The sequence below is a fragment of the Oncorhynchus tshawytscha genome, linkage group LG05, assembly GCF_018296145.1.
Source record: "Oncorhynchus tshawytscha isolate Ot180627B linkage group LG05, Otsh_v2.0, whole genome shotgun sequence".
In the NCBI taxonomy this organism is placed as follows: domain Eukaryota; kingdom Metazoa; phylum Chordata; class Actinopteri; order Salmoniformes; family Salmonidae; genus Oncorhynchus; species Oncorhynchus tshawytscha.
Genome location: NC_056433.1, coordinates 22,437,283 through 22,454,795, shown reverse-complemented (window position 1 = coordinate 22,454,795; position 17,513 = coordinate 22,437,283). Strand labels below are relative to the sequence as shown.

Genomic DNA, 17,513 nt, shown 5'->3' with positions numbered 1-17,513 from the left:
CAGCTGTGATCGGGAGGACTGTGGGGCGATGCACAATTGGCCTAGTGTCGTACAGGTTAGGGGGGGCTTGGCCGGTAGGGATATCCTTGTCTCATCGCGCACCAGCGACTCCTGTGGTGGGCTGGGCACAGTGCATGCTAACCAAGGTTGCCAGGTGCACAGTGTTTCCTCTGACACAACTTCATAAAGATTAGCATGAGGGGTTTCAATTACAAGCAATTCAGAAACTTTTGTAAAATCTCTACAATTTATACACTAACTTGTGAATAAATAGCTGTTGAGATCGTTTACGTATATCTAATGTAAAGATAATCCGCTACCATGAGTCACAGTAGGCTATCGTGAGTGTTAAGAGATTTAAAAGCTTTTTAAATACACTCCTATTTATAAACAGACACATAAACAAGCTTATGAGTGTCAAGATAACTTATATCCAGCTTTGTTTACAGAGTTGGTAAACTAGCAAAGCACAGCCCCCACACCATACTGCTGTGTGTTTGTGTGTGTGTGTGTGTGTGTTGGTCCGTAATGAGAATGGAGGAGAGTTTTTAAGGCCATCCAATGTTTTGGTTTTATACAACTATCAAGTTACTGCTCCTGCTGGTAAAAAGTGAATCTCTTTACATTCAATTATGTGGAAGAATGATGCACAACAACCCAGCACAACATGTGGAGTAGCTTATTCCCCCACAGAGGAGACACATAAACACTGATGGAGAGATAGAGAGGGAGGGGGAGGATTTGATTTGCCTAATGTATACCCTGCCTCTGAGTGTATTAAAATGAGAGATACTGTCACTGCCAAACATCAGCTCAGACAGACATTGTTTTCAGGCTTCAGGTGGGAAAGGCGTGCTGTCTGTGATATCGGGGTTAGAAATGTGACATTCATGGTGACTGCTGATTTGTCTTCCTGCCCCCTCTCCTGCCACGTGTCACATTGTGAATTGTATTTTCTGTGTTTGTTTGTATAATTCATGAAGAGCTCCGAGAGGAATAGTAACAGTACAGAACAGTGATGTGCTGTGAAACATGAGGTAGTGCTATCTGTTAGTTAGTATGGTGTGATAGTGTTGTGTTTTAGCCATAGGAGTGACATGATCCCTAACTTAAGGGCTCAACCTCTCTCACATAAGGCTGGTTTACTAGCCCATAACGTTTTAACACCTCAGTTTCTCTCTAGCAGTATGAACTATGCTGTAGCAACACCTTGAGGGGATAGTCCTCAATTGGAACGGTATGCCAGTAAATTCTATTGATCCTCTTATTAGTCCTCTAAGGCCTACCACATAGATCACAGTGTAATTTGACCATTGAGGACCATCGTTAACAATGTCATTGGTCCCTCAAGTTATCGCCACTAAAGGGCCATTCGAATCCTACAGAGAGGTGTTGCTATGGCTCTCATAGGTGGAGACAGTGTGTCCATGGGCCTCCCTCGGGAAGGAGTATTTCACCTAATCACATCTGCCCAGAGAATAACCCATGTGTCCCCCCCACTCCCTCACATTCGTTTAAATTTTTACTCTGTCCTTTTTTTCCCCAGGTTCCTTCAATTACCAGATCTGTGGACCATGACAAAATATTGGCGCTCAGGCAGCAGACTCAGTTCCTCTGGGATGCTTATTTTTCTTCGGTAGCAAAAATAGTATTAACTACATTAGAGGTAAGCTCTCCCATTTATAGAACTGTTCATTTGAATCAAGAGTGGGTGGGAGCGGGTTGGGAGGATTGCAGGGCCAGACAGCCAGCAGCCAGGATAACGGATAGCCTTTTCTATAATGTGCACAAGTGGCCAGGATGAATTGATGGTGGCTGTACAACAGCGTTTCCCAAACAAGTTCTTAATTTCCCCTGTTTTTTTGTGTTTTTTTACTCCTCCTGACAGTCTGGCTCTTACTTTGGGAGAGTTTTCACTATACTCTATCTTCTGTCTCAGTCTCTGGGGGGAAACAGACACAAAGGACTTTCATCAGGCTCTTCCCCAGATCAGTCAGGACCTGCCATGATCAAAAGAGATTGTAGTGTAACGGTTTCCTCTGGAATCTTAAATGTCTAGAGACTCTCATGGACTAGAGTACAACGACAGGTAGCTGGGGGTTCCTTAAACAAAACTCCCCCTTGTGCTATACTGCTACTGTTTATTGTTGTCACACCCCCAAATATAGTGTCCTCTAAGAGCAAAGTTAAAATAATTGTCATGTTTCCCCTGGAACAATCAGAAAAACACTTTTTATGGTCTGATGTGTGGAGAGGAAGCCACAGTATGAGGTGTTTTGGCCTGCAGGTATGAGAGGAAAGGTTCAGCAGGGTAACATCAAAACATTCTCATAGGCTCTCTGTTCACCCCTCTGTCTCACTCAACATTTTGAGGGTTTTACTTTGGTCTGAGTTTTTCCATGGGTTTTTATTTTAACACACTTTTACTTATTGTTGTATCACTGACCCATTCAGAAGCTACGATAGTGTTGTGGGCTCTAATTTAGAACTCACTCAACAGACACTCCAACCTTTTTACCCATATGTCTTTGTCCCAGAGGTTTTCAAATCAAATCAAATGTATTTATATAGCCCTTCGTACATCAGCTGATATCTCAAAGTGCTGTACAGAAACCCAGCCTAAAACCCCAAACAGCAAGCAATGCAGGTGTAGAAGCACGGTGGCTAGGAAAAACTCCCTAGAAAGGCCAAAACCTAGGAAGAAACCTAGAGAGGAACCAGGCTATGTGGGGTGGCCAGTCCTCTTCTGGCTGTGCCAGGTGGAGATTATAACAGAACATGGCCAAGATGTTCAAATGTTCATAAATGACCAGCATGGTCGAATAATAATAAGGCAGAACAGTTGAAACTGGAGCAGCAGCACAGTTTTCATTTCACTTCTTCATTTTGAGGGTGTCCGTGTTTAATTTCTCCACTCTCTGTCTTTACTCCCTTCTTGTTTCCATTCAATTTACCACTTCATAAAGGAAATAATGACAAGGAGGGTTGAGGAGGAGGGGGAAAAGAGAAAGTGAGGAGGATAAATTATAGGCATTCCGCCATGGTTCTTCAAAGGGAGCCACAGCAGCACTTTGTGATGAATTGGATTAGGGCCGAGCGTTGGTTTTATGTGTTGCCGGGCGAACGTCACCACCAGGTGCCTAGTCCAAATCCAACAGGGAAGAAATTAGGCCCATCTCCATGGATATTTACCGTTGTGCAGATGTGGTAAATGCTCGGCGCTACCTGCCGACTGACAAAATGGGGGAAATTAGGCATTCTAAATTGCCCCGCAAGTGGCACACACACACAGGGCTTTTGTGAGGTTGTCGATAAGTGCCAGCTAATTCTCCATATAGATCAAAAGGCACATCTCGTCTCAGTGTTGCTGGCACTGGACAGGCATATGGACTCTAAACTGTTATGATAATCACACTGAGGGTGGCTGTTTGAGGTGCGGGACAAACAGGCAGACGCACTGCTTCCCTCATAGCCAGATAAATCTGACCTGAATCTGTCAATAGGGTTTTCAGATACATTTGCCTACAATGCAGAACAAGTATAACACAGTCACATGATACTGTAGCAACTCCTGTAGAAGAGAAAATATTTTTTTTTTACTGTGGAGGTACTGTATCTTGAGCAACATAAATGAAGTTCATCACCTAGCAGGGAGTAAACAGTGTGGAGGGGTCGACCTACCGCCTCGTCTCTCTGAGGGGGTTGCTTGTTAAGGCGTCTCTCACAACCTCATTAGGACCCACAGTTCAAACGGAGGAAGCAGCCAGGAAAGCACCGGGCTCTGAGAGCATGTAAGTGAGGAGACCCATATGGAGGTCTCTTGCTGTGGATCCAAGAGCAGGAGAGCTGTGGCCTTTCTACTTCAGGACATGCAGTGAGGCAGGTTTATTGGAAAGAGAAATCAGAAGTAGATGGCTGATATGATATGAAATGACTGTCATTAATGTTAATGATTGAGAGGTTGGTTTTGTGTCCAATGACTCAACTAATATCAGGACCCATAGGTGACCATCTTCATGTAAAATATCCTGTGCATCATCAGTGCATCACTCTTACTGCATGACCACTGCATGCAAATAACTCCTTACGGTCATTGCTGTTCAATGGACTGTCAGTAGCACAGTCATCATATATAGCAACATGGGACGACGAGATACAGGTCCAATCTCCACAGTCAACATGCAAGGTAACAGTTGCACCTGGGTGAGTGGGCATCAGTCCCAGCTGAGGGTGTGAGGTGTTATCTGCATCAGCAAGACACTGCTCGACAACATGGCCACGTCTATTAGACCCAGCCTCTTGCACAGCGAGCAGCTTCTTTGTACTAATCCTCTCTCTCTCTCCTCCTCCTTCTCTCCGTGTTGTTTCTTTTTCTGCAGATAATCCAAGACAGAATAAATTCACACGTATCCAGGAACAAGTTGATGTGGAATTCGTTGCCTGGTGGACTGTACGTTCTGCCTCAGTTCTCCACGGACGCTGCAGTGTTCCCCTTCTACTACTCCTCTCTGGGTGAGTTGGAGCCTGGTGGACTGTACATTCTGACTCAGTTCTCCACGGACGCTGCAGTGTTCCCCTTCTACTACTCCTCTCTGGGTGAGTTGGAGCCTGGTGGACTGTACGTTCTGCCTCAGTTCTCCACGGACGCTGCAGTGTTCCCCTTCTACTACTCCTCTCTGGGTGAGTTGGAGCCTGGTGGACTGTACATTCTGACTCAGTTCTCCACGGACACTGCAGTGTTCCCCTTCTACTACTCCTCTCTGGGTGAGTTGGAGCCTGGTGGACTGTACATTCTGCCTCAGTTCTCCACGGACGCTGCAGTGTTCCCCTTCTACTACTCCTCTCTGGGTGAGTTGGAGCCTGGTGGACTGTACATTCTGCCTCAGTTCTCCACGGACACTGCAGTGTTCCCCTTCTACTACTCCTCTCTGGGTGAGTTGGAGCCTGGTGGACTGTACATTCTGCCTCAGTTCTCCACGGACGCTGCAGTGTTCCCCTTCTACTACTCCTCTCTGGGTGAGTTGGAGCCTGGTGGACTGTACATTCTGCCTCAGTTCTCCACGGACGCTGCAGTGTTCCCCTTCTACTACTCCTCTCTGGGTGAGTTGGAGCCTGGTGGACTGTACATTCTGCCTCAGTTCTCCACAGACGCTGCAGTGTTCCCCTTCTACTACTCCTCTCTGGGTGAGTTGGAGCCTGGTGGACTGTACATTCTGCCTCAGTTCTCCACGGACGCTGCAGTGTTCCCCTTCTACTACTCCTCTCTGGGTGAGTTGGAGCCTGGTGGACTGTACATTCTGCCTCAGTTCTCCACGGACACTGCAGTGTTCCCCTTCTACTACTCCTCTCTGGGTGAGTTGGAGCCTGGTGGACTGTACATTCTGCCTCAGTTCTCCACGGACGCTGCAGTGTTCCCCTTCTACTACTCCTCTCTGGGTGAGTTGGAGCCTGGTGGACTGTACATTCTGCCTCAGTTCTCCACGGACACTGCAGTGTTCCCCTTCTACTACTCCTCTCTGGGTGAGTTGGAGCCTGGTGGACTGTACATTCTGCCTCAGTTCTCCACGGACACTGCAGTGTTCCCCTTCTACTACTCCTCTCTGGGTGAGTTGGAGCCTGGTGGACTGTACATTCTGCCTCAGTTCTCCACGGACACTGCAGTGTTCCCCTTCTACTACTCCTCTCTGGGTGAGTTGCAGCCTGGTGATAACCTGCTGTTATGTGTCTGTATAACAGACTCCTCTCTGGGTCTGTGATAACCTGCTGTTATGTGTCTGTATAACAGACTCCTCTCTGGGTGAGTTGCAGCCTGGTGTGCTATTATATGTCTGTGTAGACTCTGAGTTGTTAATGTGTCTGTATAACAGACTCCTCTCTGGGTGAGTTGCAGCCTGGTGATAACCTGCTATTATATGTCTGTGTAACAGACTCCTCTCTGGGTGAGTTGCAGCCTGGTGATAACCTGCTGTTATGTGTCTGTATAACAGACTCCTCTCTGGGTGAGTTGCAGCCTGGTGATAACCTGCTGTTATGTGTCTGTATAACAGACTCCTCTCTGGGTGAGTTGCAGTCTGGTGATAACCTGCTATTATGTGTCTGTGTAACAGACTCCTCTCTGGGTGAGTTGCAGCCTGGTGATAACCTGCTATTATGTGTCTGTGTAACAGACTCCTCTCTGGGTGAGTTGCAGCCTGGTGATAACCTGCTATTATGCGTCTGTATAACTTCTATGCATGGGAACTGTTGACACACAACCATAAGGAATCAGACCTCCTCTCCGGCAATGTGCTCTCTTCAATGTGCTCTCTTCAATGTGCTCTCTTCAACTTTTCCTCCATGCTATTTTATATACCCCAGTGCTACGTATTAATACCCTCTGAGAAAATGTTGCTCATGCTTGCCAACCACAGACACATTTTACATAAAGTCATGTTTGGGGACCAAACAATGCACTTTACAATGGAAATTGTCTTGGATGTAACCTTGCAAGTTGGTATATGTTATCCCATATCCTATCTGCAGTCCCATTAACTGCCAAGGGTCAAGTCCTCCCTAGTCAGTGATTAGTTGTCACTGAAATGGAACAGTGAACAGCATAAAGCCTAGAGCTGCAGCAGAGCAGTCAGTGTCTTGTGTATTTCCTCCGGCATTGAGCACCTTGGAGCTGTGCACTATGAACTGTGCTGCTGTCGCAGTCCTGCGAGGAGCACTGGGATGAAGCCATAACTCAGATAGATGCTTGTCTTTCTCTGAGGAGTTGTGTACAGGAGGAATGGGCAGTTTGCTTTATGCTTCGACAGTTATACGTTTTTGCCGGTACTGAAGGAATAAGGGTGTCAATGCCGGTAAAACACAGGCATTATCAGTCTCACTTTCCATAATTCTGATAGAAGCAGATGTTTTTAGTTTTTTTCCTTTGCTTTGCATTCTACTGACTTTAATTGACTGTTTTTAAGCTTTTATTTGTCTCTGTCAATTTCAAGTTGATGTTACAATATTTTGTTATTATGACAGCATCTGTCCCGAATCATATCTGCTCCTCTGAGAAGTGGAAAAGAAGGAACGATAGCGATATTGGGCTCCATTTCTGGGGGGTCTTGATGACTGGGTATACCGCCTCAAAATCACAAATTAGATTTCCAACTTGTTTAGTAGAGAGTCCAGCTCCTTTGGTACCTCCTATAATGTGCTTCACAATCCTCTTTTGTCTGTGTTTAAAGCTACTGGGAATGTATGAAGAGATGCCAAAGCAGTAGATAAGAATGAGAAGGTCCATTTACTGTAGAAACTTTAGAATGTTTGAATGTTCCCTGTTGAAACCCTGCTTGTTTTCCACAGTCATCTGACCCAATTCTCATTGCCATTTGAGTGAATTTTTTAAATTATGTTTGAGCTGTCAATAAATCTCAATCTATAGCTTTTCACATGAGGAAATTATATATTGTCTAAATCTTCGGATTAGATTGGCAGGGTACACAAAATGATGTGAATTATCCGACCGCTGCATATGCAGTTCCACACAGTCTTCTCCCATTGTGTAATGCCGATTCGGCAGTGTACAGAAGGACTATCTCCAGGATGTTGCTAGAAGAAGAGTGATTTGTTTACCACCACCTCGTGTGAAAAAGCGGTAACACTTGCCCTCGTCACCCCACCTCTTCACTTCCCCGGCACCTCTATTTATTTTTAAGGTTACCAACTAGATTTCCTCGAGGCTTCAGGGCCCCCTAACAGCTTTCTCCTTTGCAGTCCCATCCCTATCATTGATCCAGCCTGGCTTTCTCTTTTGGTCCGGAAAACCCTCCAACTTGCCTTGTTTGCTGAGCATGATTGTTCCGGTTCATTGCAATCAGTGGGATTTTTTTTCTTCTATTACCATAGTACAGTTTGACTTCGTTCTGTCAATATTAATGAGGTCTAGTTTCTGAGCGTGTTTCAGATCACACTGAACCTTTCTAATGACGAGTTCCAGAGCTCCTTCGCTAAGTCCAGTAACAAGCATAAAGGCTAATAACCAACATGACACCCCGCTTCACTAGGCCTACAGTAAGGTATCCTGCAAAGGGCAGACTCTCAAGATAAGAGGGGCCATTATACAAGGCTCTTTTTTACAAATGTGGGACTAACAGCCTACTCTGCGACAGCTGTTGGTGTGTTCTAAAGGGAACAGTAATGTTGAATCAATGCCTAACATACCTTGTTGAAATTGAAAATATGTTTCCCCTGTCTTAACAACAGTTGAAGAAATGACTTTGATCACAGTTATTTCAATGAAAGTAATTTGAACAAAATGTTTTTGCCAGTTCTGCTTGGTACATTTGCAGTTTAATGTTTGATTCGAACGTTTGTTTGAAGTGCACTTAAAATTGCTGCCAGAAATGACTGTGGTGTTTCCCGGAGGAAACATTTCTTCTACAAAAGTGTTGCCAGAGTAAAATAGTTTAAGGCTTATGGGATTTTGATGACCGGATGATAATTATTATATATTTTTTATATATTTAACTAGGCAAGTTATTTAAGAACAAATTCTTATTTTACAATAACGACCTACCCCGGTCAAACCCTCCCCTAATAACCCGGACGACTCCGGACCAATTGTACTTCGCCCAATGGGACTCGTGTGGTCCTAATGCAATACTGAATCCTCCTTTGAAGATGATCGGCAGAGATTTTCTACAGATTTCTTTGCTTATGCAACAATGTCTGCAAAGAACAAACCTATTCAGGTAAATGCTATGCTCACCAAATGGACACATACAAACAGCCAGCACAAGTTTGCTATCACGTCCCACATCAAGAAGGCATCGTTTGGTGATCAGGGTCCAAAATAGGTCTTCTAGAGGCACCACATAGCATCAGGGTAAATCCATAAATAGAGCCCAGTACACCAGAGGTCAGAGAGTCCACAGCCCTGTGTCAGAGAGATTGATAGGGATGCTGTAAGTGCACTGGGTGTCCATTTATGCTTGATGAGGTGGATGGAATGGAGAGTCCAGTCTGTCCCTTCTGAAGGTGTGTGTCAGAAAGGTTAATGTCTTGAGGTGCGTGTGTTAAGTTGTGTCTGAAGGTGTGTATTAAGGTGTGCGTCTGAAGGTTTGTGTTAAGGTTTATGTCTCTCTGTGTGGTTGCAGGTAAGATCCCGTCCCAGGAGTTCACTGCTGTTATCCAGGCCGTGACTCCTCTCCAATCTCAGCTGCAGCCCATAGTCAAGCTCGTCATCGCTGTTGCCAAATCCAAGTTCTGTGCACAGGTGAGAGCTCAGACCTATGACCCGTGAGCTAAGGCGAAACAGCAGGGATGCAGACCATTCATTTTTATACTGTAACTCGAAGTCAGTGGAAATTTATCTTATGGGATATAGCATAAAGCTTTATAGCTATACGGCATGTCATGTCTCCCCATGCTATATTTACGGGTATGCTATATGGCCAATATACCACGGCTAAGGGCTGTTCTTAGGATACCTGGATATAGCCCTTAGCCGTGGTATATTGGCCATTTCACACAAACCCCTGAGGTGCTTTATTGCAAATTATAAACTGGTAAGTAGAAGAGTAAAAGGAAATGTTATGTCATACCCATGGTAAATGGTCTGATATACCACAGCTTTCAGCCAATTAGCATTCAGAGCTCGAGTTTACCCAGTTTATAATGGACAGACTTATTTTCGCTATATATCCGCTGCTAAAAAAACAATGGCTATATGTACGGGGTCTATGCTCTTTTGAATTAAGATTTTATTTAATTGTTTTGTTTGCAGATAATTGTGCTGTGGAATTGTGACAAGCCTTTACCTCCGAAGAGCAAGTGGCCCTCCACCACCGTGCCTATCACTGTCATTGAGGGAGAGAGAAAGGTATGAGATTTCCTAGTTATGCGGGTGTTAAGATGACATGTTTTGTCGATTTTAATGTGTTTTATTGAGTCTTAATCATTGAGGGAATGAGCATGGCTGTTGAGGAGAACTGACACCAATATATTTATTTGACGTTCAAAAAATATTGCTATCAGGTTGTAAATCACAGCTGGCCTGGTACATTGTTTGCTGCCTCCACCCATTCAGGATGCACTGTTTCAGTTTCATTTTTTTTCAAAAACCCAAGTTTTTGAAAAAAACTCAAGACAAATTTAACTAAGGCTGGGAATGTCAATACAATCAAATCAGCAAGGACAATGATCACAAGTCAGTCATAACGTGGCTAATAGGCTAGCGTATCTATTTATGTAGCTATTTATTTTGCAAGGTAAAAACACTGAGCCTAACGTTGGCTGGCTAGCTAGCTAGTTGCTGGGAGGGTGTCATGTTGTTTTTCGGTGGCTACAGCTAGAGGCAGGTGTCATTTGGCTAGCTAGCAAAAAATATGAATTTCTATGCTGAAATAGAACGACTATTATCCACGTAGCATATCTCTTGCGTTCATAAATTCAATGTGGCTATCTACTACCATTTCAGAGCACTCTCGTCTGAGTGTGCCAGAGCGCAAAATAACTGATGAATTTATGACACCCGCTGAATATGACTGGTGTCAGTAAACGTAGGCAAAAAAAGTAAGATAGTTACGAACGCTCTAAATAACATGTAACCAGCTCTGATAGGGCGAGTAAAATGGTCAGAGGTGTTCTCTCATTTGTGCCTGGAAGTAGCTAGCAAGCTAGCCAACTTTAGCCAGTTAGCTTGGGTGACTGACTGCAAAACGCTCTGAATTTATGAACAGATAATCTGACAGCACTCTGAGGCACTTTATGAACGCAACCCGAGTTAGTTGTCAATCAAATGTTTTTTGCATTGATCAAATGGGTGGGCAGGCAGGCAAGTTCCCATTCATTTGTAAAAATGTGGGTTGGGACCAGCATGCATTGGCAGGCAAGCTGCAGAAGGACAAGCAGGCTACTATTCCCCATCGTTTATCAGTGCAATTCTGACGGTCAACTAGTTGAAAAAGGGGGGAGAGGGTTTATCTAATTTTCCCTCATTAGATTTTAGCTCATCTCACTCTAGCTAGCGGCAGGGTAGCCTAGTGGTTAGAGCGTTGGACATGTAACCAAAAGGTTGCAAGTTCATATCCCTGAGCTGACAAGATAAAAATCTGTTGTTCTGCCCCTGCAGTTAACCCACTGTTTCTAGGCTATCATTGAAAATAAGAATTTGTTCTTAACTGACTTGCCTAGTTAAATAAAGGTAAAATAAAACTATGTTGTTGATTATGTTGTTGTTAATGTGCATAACTTTCATGGTGGTTTCATCAAAACAAAGCCTCCAAACATACCCTCGTAAAACTGACTATCCTACCAATAATTTACAAAATAGCTTCCAATACTCTACTCAGCAAACTGGATGCAGTCTATCACAGTGCCATCAGTTTTGTTACCAAAGCCCCTTATAACACCCACCACTGCGACCTGTATGCTCTAGTCGGCTGGCCCTCGCTACATATTCGTCGCCAGACCCACTGGCTCCAGGTTATCTATAAGTCGATGTTAGGTAAAGCTCCGCCTTATCTCAGTTCACTGGTCACGATAACAACACCCACCCGTAGCACGCGCTCTAGCAGGTATATTTCACTGGCCATCCCCAAAGCCAACACGTCCTTTGGCCGCCTTTCCTTCCAGTTCTCTGCTGCCAATGACTGGAACAAATTGTACATAGCCACCTGTAAATAGCCCACCCAATCTACCTACCTCATCCCCATATTATTTGTATTTATTTTTCTGCTCTTTTGCACACCAGTATCTCTACTTGCACATCATCATCTGCTCATCTGTCACTCCAGTGATAATTTGCTCAATTGTAACTACTTCGCTACTATGGCCTATTTATTGCCTTACCTCCTCAAGCCATTTGCACACACTGTATATAGACTTTCCTTTTTTACTATTGTGTTATTGACTGTATGCTTGTTTGTTCCATGTGTAACTCTGTGTTGTTGTTTGTGTCGCACTGCTTTGCTTTTTCTTGGCCAGGTCACAGTTGTAAATGAGAACTTGTTCTCAACTAGCTTACCTGGTTAAATAAAGGTGAAATGAATCAATTAAATTATATCAATAGGACTGTAAAGTTACCAAATGTAAAAGGACTCCCGTGGTATTTACATATTTGCAAAAATCCATTCAGGTGTATTTTGTGGCTTTTGGCGAATGTGTTCTAATGATCTAAAGTCGCACTGTTGCTACAGCCTGTAAACACACAGTCCAGTTCAAAGTGAATGATGACAGGCCCGTGTGGCAAATTGCTTATTTGCATAAAGGCCTACTGTAGCTCTGATTGGCTATGGCTCACCGCTCTGCGTAGACTCTGGTCCTTGACGAGACAGATGTATTTATTCGGTTTTATTTACTGCAGTGTCTATTAATTGTCCAAACGCACGGCCGCTTTCCCACTCTAATGCTTTCGAATTTTCACAAATGCCAAACATTCTAAGAATTTATGAAAATGTGAAAATCACCATATCGAAGTGCCCGCTTGTCAGAAAATGTAAAAAATAAATAAATACAATATATAATCTGTCAAATTCTTCCTGGGGTGTATATGAACAGATTTGAATACGTTTTCATGTTGCAACAACTCTGTCAGTTCCACTTTAAAGTCAGGGGAGATAAAATGCAGTCGTACATTTCTAATAAAATCGTTTCAAGCTTTTCTTTAATTTGTCCTTTTTGGAACTGGCCCTGACTCAGTGCAAGTCTGTCTCCTGGAATCTGAGCTTAGCTTACCCTGACTGTTGAGCCATGAAGCAGCTTGAGGCTGCTTCCAGGACTGTTCCAGGCGCACTCTGGATAAAACACCAGTCCATCACAATGCCATTACTGTGCCAAGCCTCAGCTGAATCATTTTAGTAGTGCTAAAGGTACCACTTTGCAGTGATGTTCTTATGAGCTTCTTATGACTATTCTGATGAAACGCTATTGCGCTGACAGTATGAATTCATCCAACCCTTCATTGAGTCCAAATAATCACTCCGATTGTGTTATTTAGAGCGTTCCATTCACTTAAAGAGAGCGTTCACCCAAATTACACACTTTCCATGATTTCCTTACCCAGTAAGCAGTCTATGGACAAGGTATGACAGTAATTCATTTCCCTGGCACTGTTTACAAATGCTAACAAATGCTAACATTTGGCATTTGTGGCACAAATACCATTCAAGTCATATGACTGATATTAGAATTGTTCATGCATCATGTCCAAATCAATCAAAGGTATCTCAAATTGATTGTGAAGATCAACAGTCACTTATAGATGATTTGAACATGATGAGCAAAAAATGCTAAAGTCAGTCCCATGACATAAAATGGGATTTGTATCACAAATGCTAAAACATTAGCCATGGAAACAAAACCAAAGCATGGATTGCTGTCATACATTGTCTACAGACTGCTTGGAAACCAATGTGTCCTTTTGCAATTTGGGTGAACTATCCCTTTAATTGCTGGCTTCATAAATATCTCCTACTCAAAGCCAAAGTGAAATTCCAATCAGCTATGTCATGCTTGCTGCTTACCACAGAATTCAGTCAACCCCCCCACACCCCACGCTCTCTCTCTCACAACACACACACACAGACACACACTTCTCAGTTTTTCCATAACCCGCAGCAGCCCAGCTGTTGTCCTAACACGAGGCCAGTACTCCATGCCGCCCCACTGAGGCAGGAGCAGGACCCTAAAACCCAATGGCAGATCCCTTAATTGATACTGTTTGTTCTCATGTGGTAAACACGGCAATGGAAAAAATGTGTTCCCATTATAACAATAAACAGCTTTTCTAAAAGCTTTTAATACTCTTTGAGTATTCTAGCCTAACAAGACAGCTGCTCCAGAGTAGTAAATTCTCCACAGCTCTCTCCCCAAACAATAAGAGTTTCAATGTGTTGAAACCAGCGAGTCAAACGTTCACATCACACTGAATCAGAGCACTGCCAAGAGACTGAGGAAAGGCTAATGGTGGATGTGTCCCGTGTTCTGCAATTGTGCATCTTTTGTTGTCCCTCATATCATCTGTGAAAAAAGCAAAGTTATTGTATGTTTGTCAGGGGGACAGAATATCTAAAGAGGCTCTTATTATCTGGTGTCCTAAATAGCTTATCTCCCCCCAAGGCCGGCATTCAGTTTAAACATTTAAGCAGTGTTTTCCTACTGCCTAATACATGTCACCTATTTATTTAGGCTCATTGAAATTACACTGTAACCTAGACCCCATTTATTGTGTTTTCGGTCCTATACTTTCCATTGTGTTTACACTATTTTCCTTTTTAGCAAGCTTGTATGAAAAGCAGGGGCATCATTTCATGCTGTTGCATGAATGCATTGTGTGATAGACAAGGGAAAACACTGGCTGCTGTGAAAGGGCCTTAATGAACCACAGTCCCTCTCCCCTCCGTCATAATATATAATTTTTGTATTTCAATGGACTGCACTAATCAGCCCTGAGTAGAGGTCACCAGCAGCATTTGATCAAAATCCAGCATATTATATTATCGATTTTTCCTCCATGTTTGTGTCCTCAGGAAAGTAACACATCTAAAAATAGGTCCCCTCATCTTGTTCCTTCAATTTTCGTTTCCATTTGAAGGCTAATTAAGTTGGCCCGCATTCGTGCCATGGATCACTTTATAGCCAGCTGCCATTAGATCACTATCCTTGCTCTCAACAGACCTGCCACTCACTCCCAAGCCTGATGGCTTGGAGCTAAGCCCTTCACTGACTTGTGGGGTGTGTGTGATTGTGTGCGTCGGTGTACATGTGAGATCTCCACAGTAGCATCTCCACAGCTGTGTGTGGGTGGCTGGCTGGCTGAGTGTGTTCCTGTCCTGCCATGCGACGCCTCAAGAAGGGCTCACTGTCTCATTAGCACCTCCAGCTCCCCATCCTTGTCTGATAGCCATTTTCATCAACTGATAATTCATATACAGCCTGGATAACAAGATGTCTCATCAGAAGGGAACGTGGTTAATAAGAACAGATAAATTAAATAAAGTGAGTCTTTCAAAGCGTAAGATATTTGATCTCTTGCAAAGCATAGTAATTGGGTTAGTCAAATGCTTTGGAGCACTCTACCATTTTCTCCTCAGGGCGGTCATTTGTCTCACCATGTATACGAGGTGATCTATGGTCACTCAGGGTGTCATTTGTTGTCCCTGAACAATTCTGTCACCTTAATTAATTGTTACTTTCAATAATAATTCCCTGCTTGGCACCCTGAGTTTTCAATTCATGAGTTGATCCTCAGAATCAATTCAGTCCATTCATTCAGGATATACTTTATGTGTTAAATTTTACAGGGCAGAGTTCAAGTAGGCCCCCACTAAATCCAGTCTGCATGGTGATTAGGCCATTCTAGGGGTCAGTTTTCATTCACAACTTGGATTCACAATATCCTTATCGCCAAACCTGCAATCAAATCAATCTGTATACTACAATTGAGTGTCACGCCCTGACCGTAGATTGCTTTGCATGTTTCTATTTTTAGTTTGGTCAGGGTGTGATGTGGGTGGGTATTCTATGTTTTGTTCTATGTTTGTATTTCTATGTGTTTGGCCTGGTATGGTTCCCAATCAGAGGCAGCTGTCAAACGTTGTCTCTGATTGAGAACCATACTTAGGCAGCCTGGTTTCGCCCTTGACTTGTGGGTAGTTGTTTTCTGTTTTGTGTGTATCACCTGACAGAACTGTTTCGTTCTCTGTCATTGTTATTTTGTTTAGTGTTCAGTTTTTGATTAAATTTACAACATGAACACTTACCACGCTGCACCTTGGTCCTCTCCTTCTTCCACCTACGACGACCGTTACATTGAGGAATAATGAGACATGATTGCACTTTGAAGCAAAACAATACAAATAAAAAATAAAAAATGGTACACAAAGTGGAGGAAATCTATTTCTATTGCAAAAAAAGCATACCTGCATGATACAAATTATCCAAGTTCAACAAGCTGAAATATCTCACTTCACATTCCCTTAAATTCCGAACAGAGTCTGTGTAAACAGCAATGGTAAAGGAAGTTCACAAAGGAGCTGGGTTTCTGTGGGCCAGTCAGGGTTCTTGGGCCACTGGGCAGGTTGAGGTTATCCCTGGGCTGTACTATATGGCGTGTCTGGGGCTCCCGGGGCTCCCTCTGCCCTTGGGGTAGGTGTTGAAGGATCCATATGCAGTGAGGTCAGAACACACGCCTCCACAGGACTGCAGGTAGCCTAGTGAAATGTCGCTGGTTCGACTACCTGAGCTGTGCCCTTGAGCAAGGCACTTAACCCAAATTTGCTCCAGTGGCGCGGTGCTACTATGGCTAACCTTGTAAAACAACACATTTCACTGCACCTACCCGGTGTTTGTGACAATAAAACATCCTCCATCCTCAGTCTCCTAAGGCAGGCTAGACAGCTTGATAGCATTTCACGGTAAGGTTGTTGTATTTGGCACATGTGAGAAATAAAATTTGATTTGATTTGTGAGAGAGAGGTCAAAAGGCTAAGGAGTAAGGGCCACAGGTAGCAAACAACAAACGACAGACACTTGATTTGTGGCTTAATATTTAGCTGAGTCATGACTTTAGAGTTGAGTTCTGCTTATGTGGCATCTTTATCAAACATAATGCAATTTTAGTTGACAGTCACTGTAAATAATATGAATATTTAATATCTGAACAAGCTGTTCAAAATTACAACTTCATGCAATTTCATGAAGTGTATGTTTACCCCACTATGATACTATGAATTATGTACAGAGATGGGCTTTGACAAAAATGTATCTTGGAAACGACACTTGAGCCATTGAAATAATTTTCTCTGCTGAACTTTGAACTTTGACTATGAATGTATCAAGCATCAAATATGATTAACCCGTAAAGAAAAGCATTGACAAGCCTCTAAAGATTGGCCTTGAAGAAACACGAGTCAATGGAGATAAGGGTGATGCCACATTTTCACCAGGTGACTCAGTGCTACGTCCCTGTATATCTGCCTAGAGGAAAAATCCATTGACACTGACCAGGGAGAGAAAGGAAGGAACGGACAGTGACAGATCAAAACCCTGTGCCACTGTCTCCATGAGACTAGTTAAAGCAGCCCTGGGGGCGAAGACGGTGGGCTCTGCGACAGAGGAGGCGGAGGGAGACAGACACAGGGAGGAGGAGAGAGCGAGAGAGAGAGAGAGATGGGCAGACTGAAGGACAAACAGTCCCTAAAGATGTGTATTGGAATCTAAGCTCCAGAGTATATACAGACCTGATGGGAGAGCTGCGGGTGAAGAGGGGTGAGCGATACAACAACAACAACAACAGCTGGGTAGCCTGATAACCAGAGCAGTGTGTAACCATCAGAACATACCTATATGGGGAAATTCATTGAACATTATACAGAGAGTATGCTAATCGTCAATGCAGACCATTAATACAGTAAGGCAAGGTGCACTGCGAGCTAAACGAATACCACTTAATGTTGTGAAGAGTGTGTTGTTAATTTTTACCTCTACTGAGGGAGTTATGTTTGATACAAACCAGTGAGAGTGCTTTAGTGAGTATC

The 17,513-nt window shown here is 43.5% G+C and overlaps 1 protein-coding gene across 1 annotated transcript in view; it reads left to right on the top strand.

Moving 5' to 3' along the window:
* LOC112250171 (exostosin-1) overlaps nt 1-17,513 on the top strand; it is a 298,882-nt gene that overhangs the window by 265,879 nt on the left and 15,490 nt on the right. Inside the window, exons 5-8 of the mRNA XM_042321683.1 lie at nt 1,547-1,666; nt 4,380-4,512; nt 9,132-9,250; nt 9,761-9,856. Of these exons, the coding sequence (XP_042177617.1) occupies nt 1,547-1,666; nt 4,380-4,512; nt 9,132-9,250; nt 9,761-9,856 (468 nt within the window). The remainder of the gene's footprint in view (nt 1-1,546; nt 1,667-4,379; nt 4,513-9,131; nt 9,251-9,760; nt 9,857-17,513) is intronic.